Source organism: Nesoenas mayeri, assembly GCF_963082525.1.
Source record: "Nesoenas mayeri genome assembly, chromosome: 6".
NCBI lineage: Eukaryota > Metazoa > Chordata > Aves > Columbiformes > Columbidae > Nesoenas > Nesoenas mayeri.
Window position 1 is genome coordinate 6,886,662 of NC_137545.1, and position 14,513 is coordinate 6,901,174.

At 39.2% G+C, this 14,513-nt stretch overlaps 1 protein-coding gene across 1 annotated transcript in view; it reads left to right on the plus strand.

Moving 5' to 3' along the window:
• Positions 1-14,513, plus strand: part of PARD3B (par-3 family cell polarity regulator beta) — a gene marked incomplete at both ends in the record, with an annotated part of 357,354 nt that overhangs the window by 187,104 nt on the left and 155,737 nt on the right. Inside the window, 4 exons of the mRNA XM_080346605.1 lie at positions 2,301-2,400; positions 4,522-4,637; positions 10,651-10,671; positions 13,988-14,032. Coding sequence (XP_080202731.1) covers positions 2,301-2,400; positions 4,522-4,637; positions 10,651-10,671; positions 13,988-14,032 — 282 coding nt within the window. The remainder of the gene's footprint in view (positions 1-2,300; positions 2,401-4,521; positions 4,638-10,650; positions 10,672-13,987; positions 14,033-14,513) is intronic.

Sequence of the window (14,513 nt, forward strand, 5' to 3'; positions counted from 1 at the left end):
TAAGATCATTTCCTGATGTCTTGACCAGCCAGCGACTGCCTCTTGGGTTAAATGCTCTCACTCTTGCTGCTGCTCTCATTTTACTGGGAGCTGTAGTCACTTGTGATTATTTCTGGTTCACTCAGGAAGTCTGACTTTTTCTCTATGTACTGTTTGTGTGCTGCAAGAAAAACGCGAGTGGTGACCAAACAGCCACCAAACAGCCTTTCTGAAATGACGTATCAGTTACTGGGATTTGTAATTATATGACTACATAATGTGTTCAGTCTCTCCAGCTATGGCAACCGAAGGCTGCTCAGAGAGGGTGATGCATAGTGTAGGGTGTGCTGTGATTTCTTCTTTTTTCTTTTAATATAATTTTTTATTTTTTCTTCCATGAGGCATCTGTTTCCTGCTTTGGGTAGCAAGTGGTTTAGAGATTTTGTAAATCAGAGGTTCTGTCTGTACTCTTGTGTCATTGACACAACATTGACACTGACAGTCCATTTCTTGATTTGATTTTTTTTTTTTAAAGGTTCCCAAAAGATGCTCATGGCAAGGAGTTCAATTATTTAGTTGTGCAGAAAAGAATACTGATTTTTGTTTGTTGCAACTATCAAGTTACACTGTGTGCCTTCTGGTTCCTGTGTATGTGACAGTCAGTGAGAGCTTCTTCTACACTTTATGCATACAATTCATAGCCTCCTCTTGTGTTCCCTTTTATTGCTTCTAATTCTAAACCAAAGAATCCTAGTCTGTGTTCCTTGTAAAGAGGTTGCTACATGTGTCCAACTACCCTTTCCACCTTTTCAGTGTGTTTCTGAATGACATTACATCCTCTTTCAGATGGGAAGAAGGAAACCTTAAGGACTAGGCACACCGTTAACTCTGAGTTCTAGTTTGACTGTTTGGATTATTCTTAAGGCTCCAACTGTGTGTTTGCTTTTGACTTCACTAAAGATACATTCAAATAATTCCAGTGCACTTCTATTGTCTTCTGTTCCCTTTTTGCTCCTCATCTTTTTCCTGTCCTTAAATTGCAAGCTGCAGGACTGTGATCATAATGCAGAAAGCCATTGTGCATATGTAGGTAGCAAACCCGTTTTCTGCATCAGACTGGCAATCTGCATTTAAGGTCTCATTAGAACTTTTCTCCTCATCTACTCACCTTCACTTTCTTCTGATGGCATTCTCACTGTTCCTGAGATGCAGGGTTTGAACTATTTCTTATGTTTCTGACCTTTAGGAGCCAATAGGAGTTTTATAGCATTCTTGAGCTCATAGTGGAGTTTCGTTGCGGTTGTTTGTTTGTTTGCATTTAGGGAACTATCTCAGTGCTCTTACCTAATAAACATAATCTGTTGCTGTCTGGCTTGATCCCCTCCCTGTAAACAGTTTTTCTTTCGAGTTAGATTAGTACTTTTCATGCAGGATTCTGCAAAAAGACTAGAGATGTTGAGTGCAACAGAACAGGTAACATGGAAGTATTGTATGTCAGTATTGTTAAATCACTTGTCTGCCCATTGAAACCTAAGAATTATTAAGTGTCCACATTTCCTCTTAAGCTTTGGAGGGGTGAAGACGTCCTACAATGAAAAATATAGGGTCTTCTTTTATAAGATTAGACCTTGAGACTAAGAGGTGAAATTACAAGATGATAATGAACTGACCTACAGCAGGCACAGCAGTCATATTAAATACTGCAGGTATGTAGGTGGTGTTGCTTAGCAAACCACTGAATGGTTTAATTGAGTAGTTCATGTTTTTCTTGGTCCCAAATAATTTTCTGGTGTGAGCTGAGTGACTTTTGTAAGGTAAAAGAAGGGAAGTTTGAAAATGAAGACTGTAATTCAGAAATGCATCTTTCTTCTCTTGCCACGGGATGACAGAAAAACTTCTTCTGAACTCTTTGCTCGGAATGTGGTTCTGTTCTGCACAGGAAAGGTGGTAAATGCCCCCATCAACGGGGATGAAAGCGTGAACCTAACAGTCAGTTAGGATGTGGCTATGTAGAAATGAAAATCCACTCACATGGAGTAATTTGTGCCTTGCACTCAACTTCACTATAAGCACAAAGTTTCCCTATATTTATCTTTAATTATGCATGTGCAAATCTGAAAATCAGCTCTTCAGGAAATCCCAAGGGGCATTTTTTCTGCTTGGTGTGATTTTAATTCTAGTTTAGTTAGTTTAGGGATTTGAATAATTTGTGACTCACTTCAGGATCACTTGAGGCCTTACAGTCCGGTCATTGATCAGTGAACTGGTGTAATGTACTTGTTTCTGCGGCTTATTTAACCCCTTTGTAAATTTGATTTCAGAGTTGCCAGTGTCTGATCGTGGCAATGGTGAGAATGAAACCCCTCCACCTCTCCCACCACATCCCAGTGAGGATCTGCTGAATGAGGATTATAATAATAGGTTGGACTTCAGCTTTTCTTAATAGTTACAGTCCTGATCTTTTGTGAGTGGTTGTGATAGTAGTTCCAGTTGATTTTAAAATCATTTTTATTTTGTAAAAAATTGTACCACTGTTTTTGCAATCACCTGAACAACCCTGTAATATAAGCTGGGAATTATATTTTAGCATTTTAGTATGTTGTTCATTTAAGTTGTTCATGAGCTACACTATGCCTCCAATCCATAATTTATGGGCCTTGATACCCAGCATGTGTTCATTAAAGCAAAAAGAACCCCAAAACCTAATCTCACTCTAAAACAACAAAAAAGTGGATTTAGGCCTATACCAGTAGGTACGTGTGACATGGTACATGTGGCATGGTATACAGATGAAAGTCTGCATAGACTAAAGGAACTCCGCATTAAATTCTCAACTGCAGATGTTTGCTAGAATCCATTCCTAATTTTTCAACAAGCTGAGGGCAAAAACATTATCTTAAAGAATAATAAAGAGACACAGATGATTTCAAATGCATTGCAGTGAGGTGTTTTGACTCCTCACAGGGGAAAGTTACTTGGAGTTTCACTCAGGTGGAATTTGGAAATGTTTAGATATTTGCGTAATTTGAAGAAAAATAATTTAAAAATCACAGAATCCCAGAATGTCAGGGGTTGGAAGGGGCCTGGAAAGCTCATCCAGTGCAATCCCCCCATGGAGCAGGAACACCCAGATGAGGTTACACAGGAAGGTGTCCAGGCGGGTTGGAATGTCTGCACAGAAGGAGACTCCACAACCTCCCTGGGCAGCCTGGGCCAGTGTTCTGTCATCCTTACTGAGAAGAAGTTTCTTCTCATATTTAAGTGGAACCTCCTGTGTTCCAGTTTATACTCATTGCCCCTTGTCCTACCACTGGTTGTCACCCAGAAGAGCCTGGCTCCATCCTCCTGATGCTCACCTTTTATGTATTTATAAACATTAATGAGGTCACCCCTCAGTCTCCTCCAAGCTCCAGAGCCCCAGCTCCCTCAGCCTTTCCTCACACGGGAGGTGCTCCACTCCCTTCAGCACCTTTCTTGCCCTGCGCTGGACTCTCTCCAGCAGTTCCCTGTCCTGCTGGAACTGAGAGGCCACAACTGGACACAACATTCCACGTGTGGTCTCACCAGGGCAGAGTAGAGGGGAAGGAGAACCTCTCTGACCTACTGACCACCCCCCTTCTAACCCACCCCAGGTACCATTGACCTTCCTGGCCACAAGGGCACAGTGCTGGCTCATGGTCATCCTGCTGTCCACCAGGACCCCCAGGTCCCTTTCCCCTACACTGCTCTCTAATAGGTCATTCCCCAACTTATACTGGAACCTGGGGTTGTTCCTACCCAGATACAAGGCTCTACACTTGCCCTTGTTATATTTCATTTAATTTTTCCTGCCCAACCCTCCAGCCTGTCCAGGTCTCTGATGGCAGCACAGCCTCTGGCGTGTCAGCCACTCCTCCCAGCTTCGTGTCATCAGCAAACCTGCTGACAGTCACTCTGTTCCCTCGTCCAAATCATTGATGAATATATAGAATAATGCAGGCCCCAGTACTGACCCCTGAGGCACTGCACTAGATACAGGCCTCCAACTGGACTCTGCCCCAAAAAAGACGAAAAACAAACAAAAAACCAACCAAACCACAATACCGTGGCATTCTCCAGGGTGTTATGGCACCCTCCATGAGACCTACAGGCTCCAGCCTCTGCAGACATATGGTCCACGGTTCTAAAATAAATTTATATTATTAGATGAAGTTGAATTGAGCCAGGTACATTGGCAGCATTTTTCCAGCTTTCAGTGGTTAAATAGAAGTAGTGTGATGCAAAAAAAATACTAGCAGGTAGTAGTATATTCCTCTTCTGCTAAATAAAATATGAATTGTTTAAAAGCAATTATTACTAAGCATCCGTGATGAAAAACAAACAACTGGAAGTGTTAAGTTTCACAAATGAAAGTTGAGGATCAATAACTGATTTTAAAATGCATGGCTGCAAGCAACTGGAGGAAGAAACACATGTATATTGTACATGCTTTAATTAGTTCACTGGTGTTTTGAACGGATGCCTAAATATTTTACGTGTGTTGTGTTTTTTTTTTCCCTGCAGCCCTGTCATAAATTCAGCAGTGTATTTAGCAGATCAGCACATCAACTTCAGATCTTTGACACCAGCCAAGCAGTCTGAACCAATTAATCTGAAAGCCTCCAAAAGCATGGATCTGGGTAAGAAGGGCTGGGGTGGCATGGGGGTCAGCTTTTTAACCCATCTTCACCATCCCTGGTTCTTGCTTTTGTTTCTTAAAACACAACCATCAGGCAGTAAGTTCTGCAGAGGAGCTGCAGTGGTGGGGACAGTGCTCTGCCTCCTGTAGTATCTCATTGCAAGTACCCCTTTTATTGAAGCTGATGAAAGGGTTTTTGGTGGTTTTTTTTTTTCTTAAAGGCCATTCTATCCACTGTATTGAAATCTTATCTGAGGAGAAGAGGATGCTTTTGTCAAAATGAGCAGAAAGAATTGCTGTACAGGTTTTATATATCTAAAGAATACAGCAAAACAGCCATAACAAAAGTCATTTTCCTATAGAATATAAATAATTGGCAAAGTACACTGGACAAAAGCTAACTTTCCTATGGCAAGTTGTGTATTTTTTCGTTGACAATGGCAGCCACAGGCAACCAAAGTGTATTGGATCTTTATAAATGCTAGAAGAGTGGTGAGGTTCTGGTCCTCCACCCAACAACGCTGTGCAGAAAATCTTGCAGGGTGGGTGAAGCAGAAAGTAAATAGTTCTGTCAGTGCTGGGGAAGCATCTGCGGGTGGATGATTGAAGGGTTATTGCAGTTAAAAACTGAGTCATATTTAATGAGAGTTGAAGGAAAATTCACAAAGTTCTTAAGCCACAAAGAAAGCCAAATGAGCTTTTCTTTTTTATTTTAATTCTTCTTTGCGGTACACATTCTTTATCTGTTACTTTCAAATTCAAGTGTTGATGAAGTAATTTTGAGACCTACCATTAGGATGCCTCTAATCATAGATTTGTATGTTGGATCAGACTTTGTACACCGTTAACAGAAAATGATTATTTTCGTATATAGTTTCAAGGTAGTTTTTTGGTGATGCTGACTATTTTTTCCTGAAATGCTGTAGATTGATCTTAGTTTTTGTATTGTTGATTTTTATTGTCGTCTTAGTATTTTAATGTAACATAAAATGATAATGAACAGAATTGGAGTCTAGGAGGCCCTACAAAACGTGACTTAGGTGCAGTTTCTTTCCTTTTAAAACCAAGTTATCTAATGCCTAATTATAAGTATACAAGGGCATGGGTTAGATAATGGCATCACCATCAGAAGGATCATCAAAGGCAAATAACATAATGTCAAACATGAGAAACCCAAGAATCCAGATCTTGGTAGGGATTGTGAACCTTACAAGAAAATAGTAAGCTCATTAAGTTAGGGAGCTAATTAAATTGTGTAGTGAGGGTCTTTCTGGCTTTGATGAGGGTTGATGTACCCAGAAGAAGCGAATCTGTTAAGTAAAGACTAGCCTATAATTACATAGATTCACAATGGAAACCCGTTTAACACTGAATAATATGGGGAAATAAGGATGCGTGATCAAAAAGCTTCTGGCCATGCTAACGCGTTGCATATATTTGTCATTGTCACTCTGCAGATCAAATCTTGCAATGAAAGCCTCTTGGCACATGCAGCACAAGCTGTAGGTTATTTGCCAGAGGGGTAGGAGTGGTTTAGTTTCTTGATTCTTGGTGTACTTCTGTCTTGTTGTTAGGACGGCAGGACAGGAGCATGAGCCACCAGTACCTGGGTGTTTAGGCAGGGATTTCTGCTGCCCTGCAAGTGCCGTGAGTCCTCGGAACTGACACAAATTGTAAATGCTAAATTAATGGATAGCATGAATCTGAAAAGTGCATTGTCTGGAGTTGGTGTATTTGAAGAACTCAAGTTATTTGCACATGAGTTAGTTTTTGCTTTAATCTGCTTTAAGGAAATAAAATAAAAATCGGTGACACGTATGAGTTACTGAGTTCCTGTTGTAGAAATTAAGAAATAAAATACAAAAAGGCAAGTGTAGTGGTACTGTGATAACTTCTTTGGTTTTAGAGGCATGGGCAGAATCCTGCCGTCTGCGTACAGGCATCCTTTGCAAAGTGTGTGGAAGCAGGGAGACTGTTTTGCTGCTTTAGCATCCATCATTTACAAAGTGGTCAAAGGCTTCTGAAAACTTAAAGCTTTATTCCAAGTAACAGGGTACGGGTTAGTTCCATATCAGCTCTAAGTCCTTAAGTTCTTCCCTGCTGCTGTGTTGGGATAGCGGCAGCACTTTCTGGATCACTGGCAGAGTTCATAGCCTGTGTCTTATGTGTCTTTGCCTTGTCTACTTCTGTTTTGAACTGGTAGTGCCAAAAACGCACAGCCACTGCTTTCTTTCTACTAATCCTGGCACCTGACACATCCCCTCATTCACATAATTTTGGTGTGGTTTAGAGATGAATATGTTCTCAAAGAAAAGATTCTTCTTATACCGTGATTTCAAGAATTTGTGTAGGGCCAACCTAAGCCTGACTTAGAGTGCAGGCCTGTGCTGACTAAAGCGGGACTGCGTGCCAACTTTGGACTTGTGCTCATAGCTTAGTGTTAAAAATAAGCAAAACAAATTCAGAAATGCTAGAAATTAAATGTTATTTTGTCCTTCTGACTTAAGTGCTACAGATTTTGAGACCTAACAGCAGATTCAAAATGAAGAAGTCGGTGGCTTCTATACAAGTCATAGAAAGGATGATTTTCCTTTTCCTTTAACAACCTTCTGTACACTCACATTTTTCCCTACTTTACCATAGCTGTCTAGAGAAGAATTTCTATGTAGTGATTCATTAGAATCCATTTTCAGTAGTGTTTTTTATTTAACTGTATTAAAAAGGTAATTTTTATGGAGAAGAAATAGCTATATGATTTTTTTTTTTACGTTGTATTGGAAGTTGAAAATCTGTGTGCTCTAAGAAAAAGGAAGGAAATAATGCTTATTATTATTTACCTCCAATACCCTTACTTTCCATAAATCTTTATGCACAGGAGTGACTTATTCTATGCATAAATGTACCGTAAAAATTACAACCATGGGAATTGCATTCAAACACATGAAAATATGGCTTGTCTTAACCTGAAGCAACATGAATTTGAATCATATATGTATATAGCAATTTTGTTATGTATCAATTCAAACAAAGTACTGTGTAGATTTATATTTGAGGATGCTGGTATAATAATCTGTGACCGCTATCCCAAAATACTGCTCAGCTCACCCTCCCTTTCCTCACAAAAAGCAAAACCCAATAGATTTTAGCTGATGAGAGTGTGAAACAAATTGAAATGTCTGTACTTGATTTTAAATATGAGTCAAATCTTCTTATACTCAGAGTCGCTTAACTTTAGGGCATATTTATTAAAGGTATCAGCCAACTTATGTGTTTAGGAATAATTAGCAAGTGAATGCATAAGGTGTAAGGTATGGAGTATTCTGCAAGGAATCCAATATTTAATGAAATGCAAATTTCTTTGCTAGTGAAAAGATGTATTTGATTACAGTTCATACTTTTAAAACACCTTGAAACAAAGACAAACCAGTGTTTCACACCAGAAGGATTTGTAAAATGCAATCAAGATGCTGTGAGCTGTTTTCTGCTTTTGTGGTTTGCTCTGAACCAGATTATTCTGGTTCCAACTGTAATTTTGGATATTGAAATAGATATCGCAAAACGTAACCAAATGAGGACCAGGCAGAGCTAATGGGGATTACTCTTCAATCTAAACAATGTTTTGGTTCAGGTACAATTAAAAGAATACATTTTGGGAGGTCACTAGTGAGAGTTAAAGTATTAGTGGGACAAATAGTGGTTTGTTATTTTAAAATCATTATTTTTTTACCTGTGTTGTATGTACAGAATACATTTGTCCAGTTGCCGTGGGCGGAAACCAACTTCAGAATTGCATTTAGGAGCCAGTTAAGTTCATTAGTACACTAATGAGGAAATGGAGAAGGTGGCGGCTCAGAATTCTATCAGACTTTTCAATGGTTTTGAATTTAACTAAAATGTAACAAATCATCTCTTGAAGAGAAGGACTTTTCAAACCCCAAAATGTCACCAGTTTAGGAAAAACTGTATCGCTTATGGCTCTGATTGTCTTTGGGGTGAAGAGCCAGGAGTAACTTTGTAGTTCTGTCAGATTAGGTGTGTGTTTTCTGCAGGATAAATTTTTAGAAACGACCACAACGTCGTTTTCTTAGTTTAAATGACTTTCAGATTTCAGTTTGTAAGATCTGTAAGTAGGGAATGAAACAAAATGATTTTTTAAGTGATAGGGCCACCGTGAGTTGAATTGCAATGAGACTGAGTTGGGATTATTCTGTATAAAAAGAAAGGCCAATTCCATTACTCAGTTTAACAATCTGCACTGGTGCCATTGAGGGGAATGTGGACTGTGGCATAAAGGCAGAAGTGGGCAGGAGAACATATCAACCTTTTGAACCCATTTTGTCAAATTCTCAGATTCAAGGAATGGCAACACATGCTTGAGGTGGGAGCTTCTTACCCTGCTTTAGTGTACGTTTGAAATCAGTTGATCTGTGAATGCACTTAGATTATTAAAGTGTTAGAGGGAGAAAATAGCAATTAAGTTAATGTATAGCTAGTATGAGAAAGAAAGTACTGATGATAATGAAGTAACTTTTAAGAACACTTTGTCTTAGATCTGTTCCCTATCAAGCAGCGGATGACAGATGAGATGAGGAACTTGTGGTTTAACCCAAGGAGTGTTAATGACGTGCGGGAGATGTGTGACGGGGGCTTGGATCAGTTTTAGCCTGGTACAGTCACTTTGGAACAGAGGTGGGAGAGGATTAGAGAAGACAACAGAAGTGTAAAAAAAGCCGCGATGGCCTCAATTAGCGGCGTAACCCTAAAGAATGAGTAGTTGTTTGCCACTCGAAGAAAGTGAAGAAATTTATATCTTGCTGGCTGGGGAATTGGAAAACAATGTTATTTTCTATGATGAGAAAACCTTTGATTTAAAGGTAAATGCATCCACTGTCCAGCATCAGCTGTACTGCTGGTTCTTCAGCAAGAAGTAGCAGAACAGTGACTGCCAGCTGAGGCATTTTCATTCTCAAGTGCTGACACACAAGATATATCCCTTGGGGACCTTCTCTGAATTCAACTGCATTGAAATATTAAATCAGTTGTAACAAAATTGTTCTGAAAAATCTAATTAGAGAAAACGCTTTTATAGGCGAGAAAAAGAATCCAGAATCTTGGTTTGGATGTGATTTATTCCTGTCTTTGAATGTGCTGAACAAGGTATCCCAGGCGTTATGTTAGATGCCATTTTGGAAAAGGTTTATGGTTTTTACCGCATCGGGATAATTTATCCTTAGCTCTTGTGTAAGCTTTTTGGTAGTCTCGCTACCTTTCAGCTTTGAAGTGAACAAGAATCTCTCCAGGACTCATAATCCTTCAAGAATGAGCCGCTCGTGGGTAAGCAGGTGACTCCAGCACAACCCTTATGGGAAGTTTCGCTGTCACTAGAAGGGAGAAGAGGGAGAATTACTGAAGGGAAATACTTTCAGACAGTGCAATTCTACCCTTCCCAATCCACACTTTTTATTGTTCCTGGAGATTTTAGTGTAAAGGCCTTTGGTCTTTGCATGCGGTACCGCAGGGCAAACCCAGAGCAGCACCAGCGTTTTCTAAGTGGTGGTTGGGAGCCAGCATTTGACACCATTTCTCTGAGTGATTTGTGCTGCTCCTAGATGGGGAAACGCTTCACCAGGAAAATAAAAGTGGCAGGAGAATTATGTCGTTGGCACTATCACTGACTAAAATTAATTGATGATGCAGAGCCTTCATAATGATGAAAGGAAAAGGATACAGTTCATCACAAAAAACCAGAAACCGATTTATAGCTTTGCTTTATTTTCATGTGTTTATACCATAGAAACCAATGGATACCAAAAAGCATCTTTTGTATATGTGGTTTGGGAATACAGCCTTCGTTAATTAACGCATAATAAAAAATTTATATCGGACTTCCCATAGACTAATCAAGATATCAGGAGGTTTATTTTCGAGGAAATTCTTTGATGTTTTGGTCTCTCTTCTTCTTATTTCTCATTAATTGTAATTTTACCCCTTGTTTGCTTCCTTTCCGAGCGCAGAACTGCAGCTGGTTTTCAAAGGTACGTGTCAGTTTGTCCAGCAGAAAGTAACTTGCACGCATTTACAAGATGTTAAGTAGCTCTTAGTCAATGTGCAGAATGGATCCTTCACCCTGGATCTTCGGAATAGTAGGGTGAAAAAATAACATAATGGCACAGCAATTGCACTGAGTAAAAGGAAGGAAATTGGTTATCGCAGTTGGCAGCAGCATTGATTTGTGTTTCTCGGCACCACAGCTGGGCTGTAGTTTGACCTTTAAGTAGAGCTGGACTGTGTTTTGACACCAGTGTTGAGGCAGTGCGGAAGGCTTGTTGTGTACTAAACCATGGAAAATCGCACCATTCAAATGAAATGGCTACACTGGGTATCCTGAGGAGGGTGCAGAAGTGGGAACCAAAAAAGTTACGTGCAAGGACGTGGACGCATCGTTGGGGGCTTTTATTGTTGTGGAACAATGCTACTTATTTCTGTAAAGCAAAACAGTACTCCAGAGTATTACTAGAGGAAATCCTAATAAATCTGATTATTCATGGCGTAGAGATTTGGGGTATGTGCAATTAATTGTGCTTGTTGGCATAGTTTTTAAATTATCAGTTATTTACTATCAGCTGGAAAGATTTATTTATTTCATCTTTCACAATCTGTGGTCTTGCTAGTCCCCCAAATGTCCATGCTTTTATTAAACAGCTCCAGAACTTCTGTCACTTTGGTTTCAGCAACGAGTTTGAGCACTGACAATGAATACCTGACGGGCTTCTGTAGTTAAAATGGATTCCTAAATTACAGATGGTACTTTAAAAGAGCTGCTAGTGTGTTTTATACTGACAAACATTAATAACTTCATGAACTAGCAGCCCCTGGAGTTCCAGGAACATTTCAAAATGTGAAGTGTTTGACTGACTTACAAGTTAAGGTGAAGCTTCTTTTTTATCAATGTATTTTACTCCCTTGCATTGATCCTTCTCAGATGTACGTTTAAGTTTTGTGTTTATAGTCTGCAAATTTAGGTGGTTTCATTTTTTTGAAGTGTTTTGCATTAACAATTCTAGCTCAAGAATACAGAGTATTTCTAGTGTCCTCAGAAAAATAGCTACAGTTAAGATTTTATTACAGATGTTGTGCTGATATATTCCAGCCTGGCACTGCACGTTCCCAAGTGGGATCCTCTTGAGCTGAATTTTTTTGTAGTTAGTTGCAATGTAATTACTTTTTGATGTTGCGATGTAAAAATAACATAGAACTTTGGGTTTCAAGAGTAGGCCATATTTTTTCACTGTGTAAAATCTTCCAGGTGCCTTCCTGCAAAGATAGGTTAACACTGGTAGAAAATAGATTTCCACTTAGGTCTTGTTTTTTGCAAAAGGCGAGGAACGTAGCCAGAGAAATCCTATTTTTGTCATAACAGAGGGATTGCACGAGTTTTTAACACCTTGCGGAGCGGTGTTTTCAAATGCTGTTGTGTAGAGCAGGACATCTTACGTGCTTCCTAAATGAAACCTTCAGTTACAAAGCTTCCAGCTTTGGCCTACAAAATATTCATGTCCTGTTGGCCTTTTCTTTCTTTCCTGTCATCTTTTCCTTGGAAACAAAGGCAGGAATGGGATTATTTTCCAGTGGCCTCGTCTGTGCCATTCCTGTTCAGTCTAATGAAACATTGCCAGCCTAGAAGTCGCTGCCTTAGCATAATACCCCATGAAATGAACATTACCCCATGAAGGGATACACGTGTTTAGCTCAAACTTCAATATAAAACTTCAATTTTTGCGTTTTCCATTATTTCATGTGTGCGCGCTTAAACTCATAACACTAACCTTGTATTCTGATAACGTGATTTTTCATTTTCTAATCATTTTGTTCTTCATTTTTCCCTCCAGTATGAAAATCTAATTTTTGTGTGTGAAGCCAGTCTGTAAAGTATGATTAAGTTAAATGGATTTAGCTCTTTTAATAATGTAAAACTTAGTTGCAGGCAAACCGAGTCATAAGCATTGTTTTAAAAAATGCTGTGAACCTTAGTATGTGGTTTTTTTTAAGCTCCTATGTACTGTAACATAACCTACTCTAAGTATTAATAATTATCATACATTATAGTGGTTGCCATTAGTGACTGCTATAATTAAGGTTGCAAATCAGTTTCCCATTATAATCCCTTGTTTTCACACAATCATAACTTGTCAAAACACTAACATTTGGGATTAAAGTTTTCCATGGTTGTTCTGCTTAGAACCAAATTTGAGGGGAGGAGGGAGGAAAAGGAGTTTAAACCATCTTCATAGCAAATCCCTGCATGGTCACTGTGTGTTATAGGATCAAACCGCATAGCAAGGAGGTAAATAGTTGTCATTTCCAGGGACTAGAAAAGCCTAGAAGAAAGCTTAAAGGACAGACATATTCTGTTTTTCAGTATCGCTTACGTAAGTTCCCGTTTATAGTATTTTGGGTACGATGTGACATTTTGTCATATAAAGAGATCAGGTTTTAAGGCAGAATATAAGGGAGTGCTTGGGCAGGCAGAGTTGAAGGATAAGCTTTCAACCCTAACATTCATTTCCTGTGCTTGTTTTATCATCCCTAACATGACATTAGCAACATTTCTTTGCATAGGATTCATTTTAAGAAATGATGATTGGTTCTTCCCCTCAGCCCTCTGGGAGAGTGTTTTAATTAGTTTCTTGAGATATATGATAATAAACGGAAGTACAGTTGCCGAATAAATATTACAATTTTTGTTACATTTAGAATTTGCTCCTCCACTAGTCTGTCTGCAAACTGTTGCTACTGCAAACATCTTTCTTTATAAGATGTCGTGAAATACTACGCAGGTTTTTACAGGTAAAATAAAATAAATCATAACATAGGAAAAACCATAAAAACCATCAGTTTTTGGGAGCCCTCGTTGTCTGCAGAGGGTCCTGTGAGTCAACGAGATGTCTTGCAGATGGGAAACTTTCCACATCTGGATTCTTTTTACCCGTTGAGCTCTTTGATCTGAAAACGTTACAACTCTCCTATGCCCCGTGATTTGTCTGGCAAGATGAGTTATTTACAAATGCAATTGCTCTTCTGACAACTCAGTTTCGAGCGTGTAAGTGCCGAGGTCCTGATCTGTAACCCACGAGGACGGCAGGTAGTCCTTTTATTGGTTTCACTGGGCTTTGATTCAGATATGTGGGCTTTGAAGCACCCCAGGTGCATTAGCTAAAAAAAGGCTTTTTACAAACAATTATAATTTAAAGATTTAGGATGCTGTGTGTCTGAAATCATTTGACAGGATTTCAAAGGCTTGTTAATTTAAATACGTTTCTGATCTCTGTGTCTTTTCTTTTATTCCTCCAGTGGCAGATGAAAGCAAAGTTGGTTTGTTGGCCGGACACAAATCGGGTAAGCTGTTCGCCTGTTTTGGAGGACAAATCAGCAGCTTGAAAGTACGATGGGCAGTTAATGAAATGAGCTTACGGAAACCGTGGTGGCTAAAAGAATTGCAAATGAAGCCGTTACTGTGTATGCACTGACTCCAGATTGTACAGTGATGAAATGGGGGCTGTTCTTTGGGCAGTAGATGGAGCTGAGACGTTTGCAGGAAGAGGTGTAACTTTTTGGTGCAGATGTTGTGAGCTGAAGATGCCCTTTCAAATAAGGGCAGGTATGCTGTGTCTCGTGGAGTGTGGCGGCTTAATACACATTTTGAAAAATAGAAATATTTCTTGCTTTTTCTCCTTACTCTGTCTTCCACTTTCATTACTAGGAATATTGAAGATAACACTAAAAAAATTCTACAGTTAAAAAAAGTCAAAGCTTTTCCTTTCATTGTGCTTGTGCGGAAGAAATAATGCATTTTTTCTTAAGCTTTTCAGGCCATAGT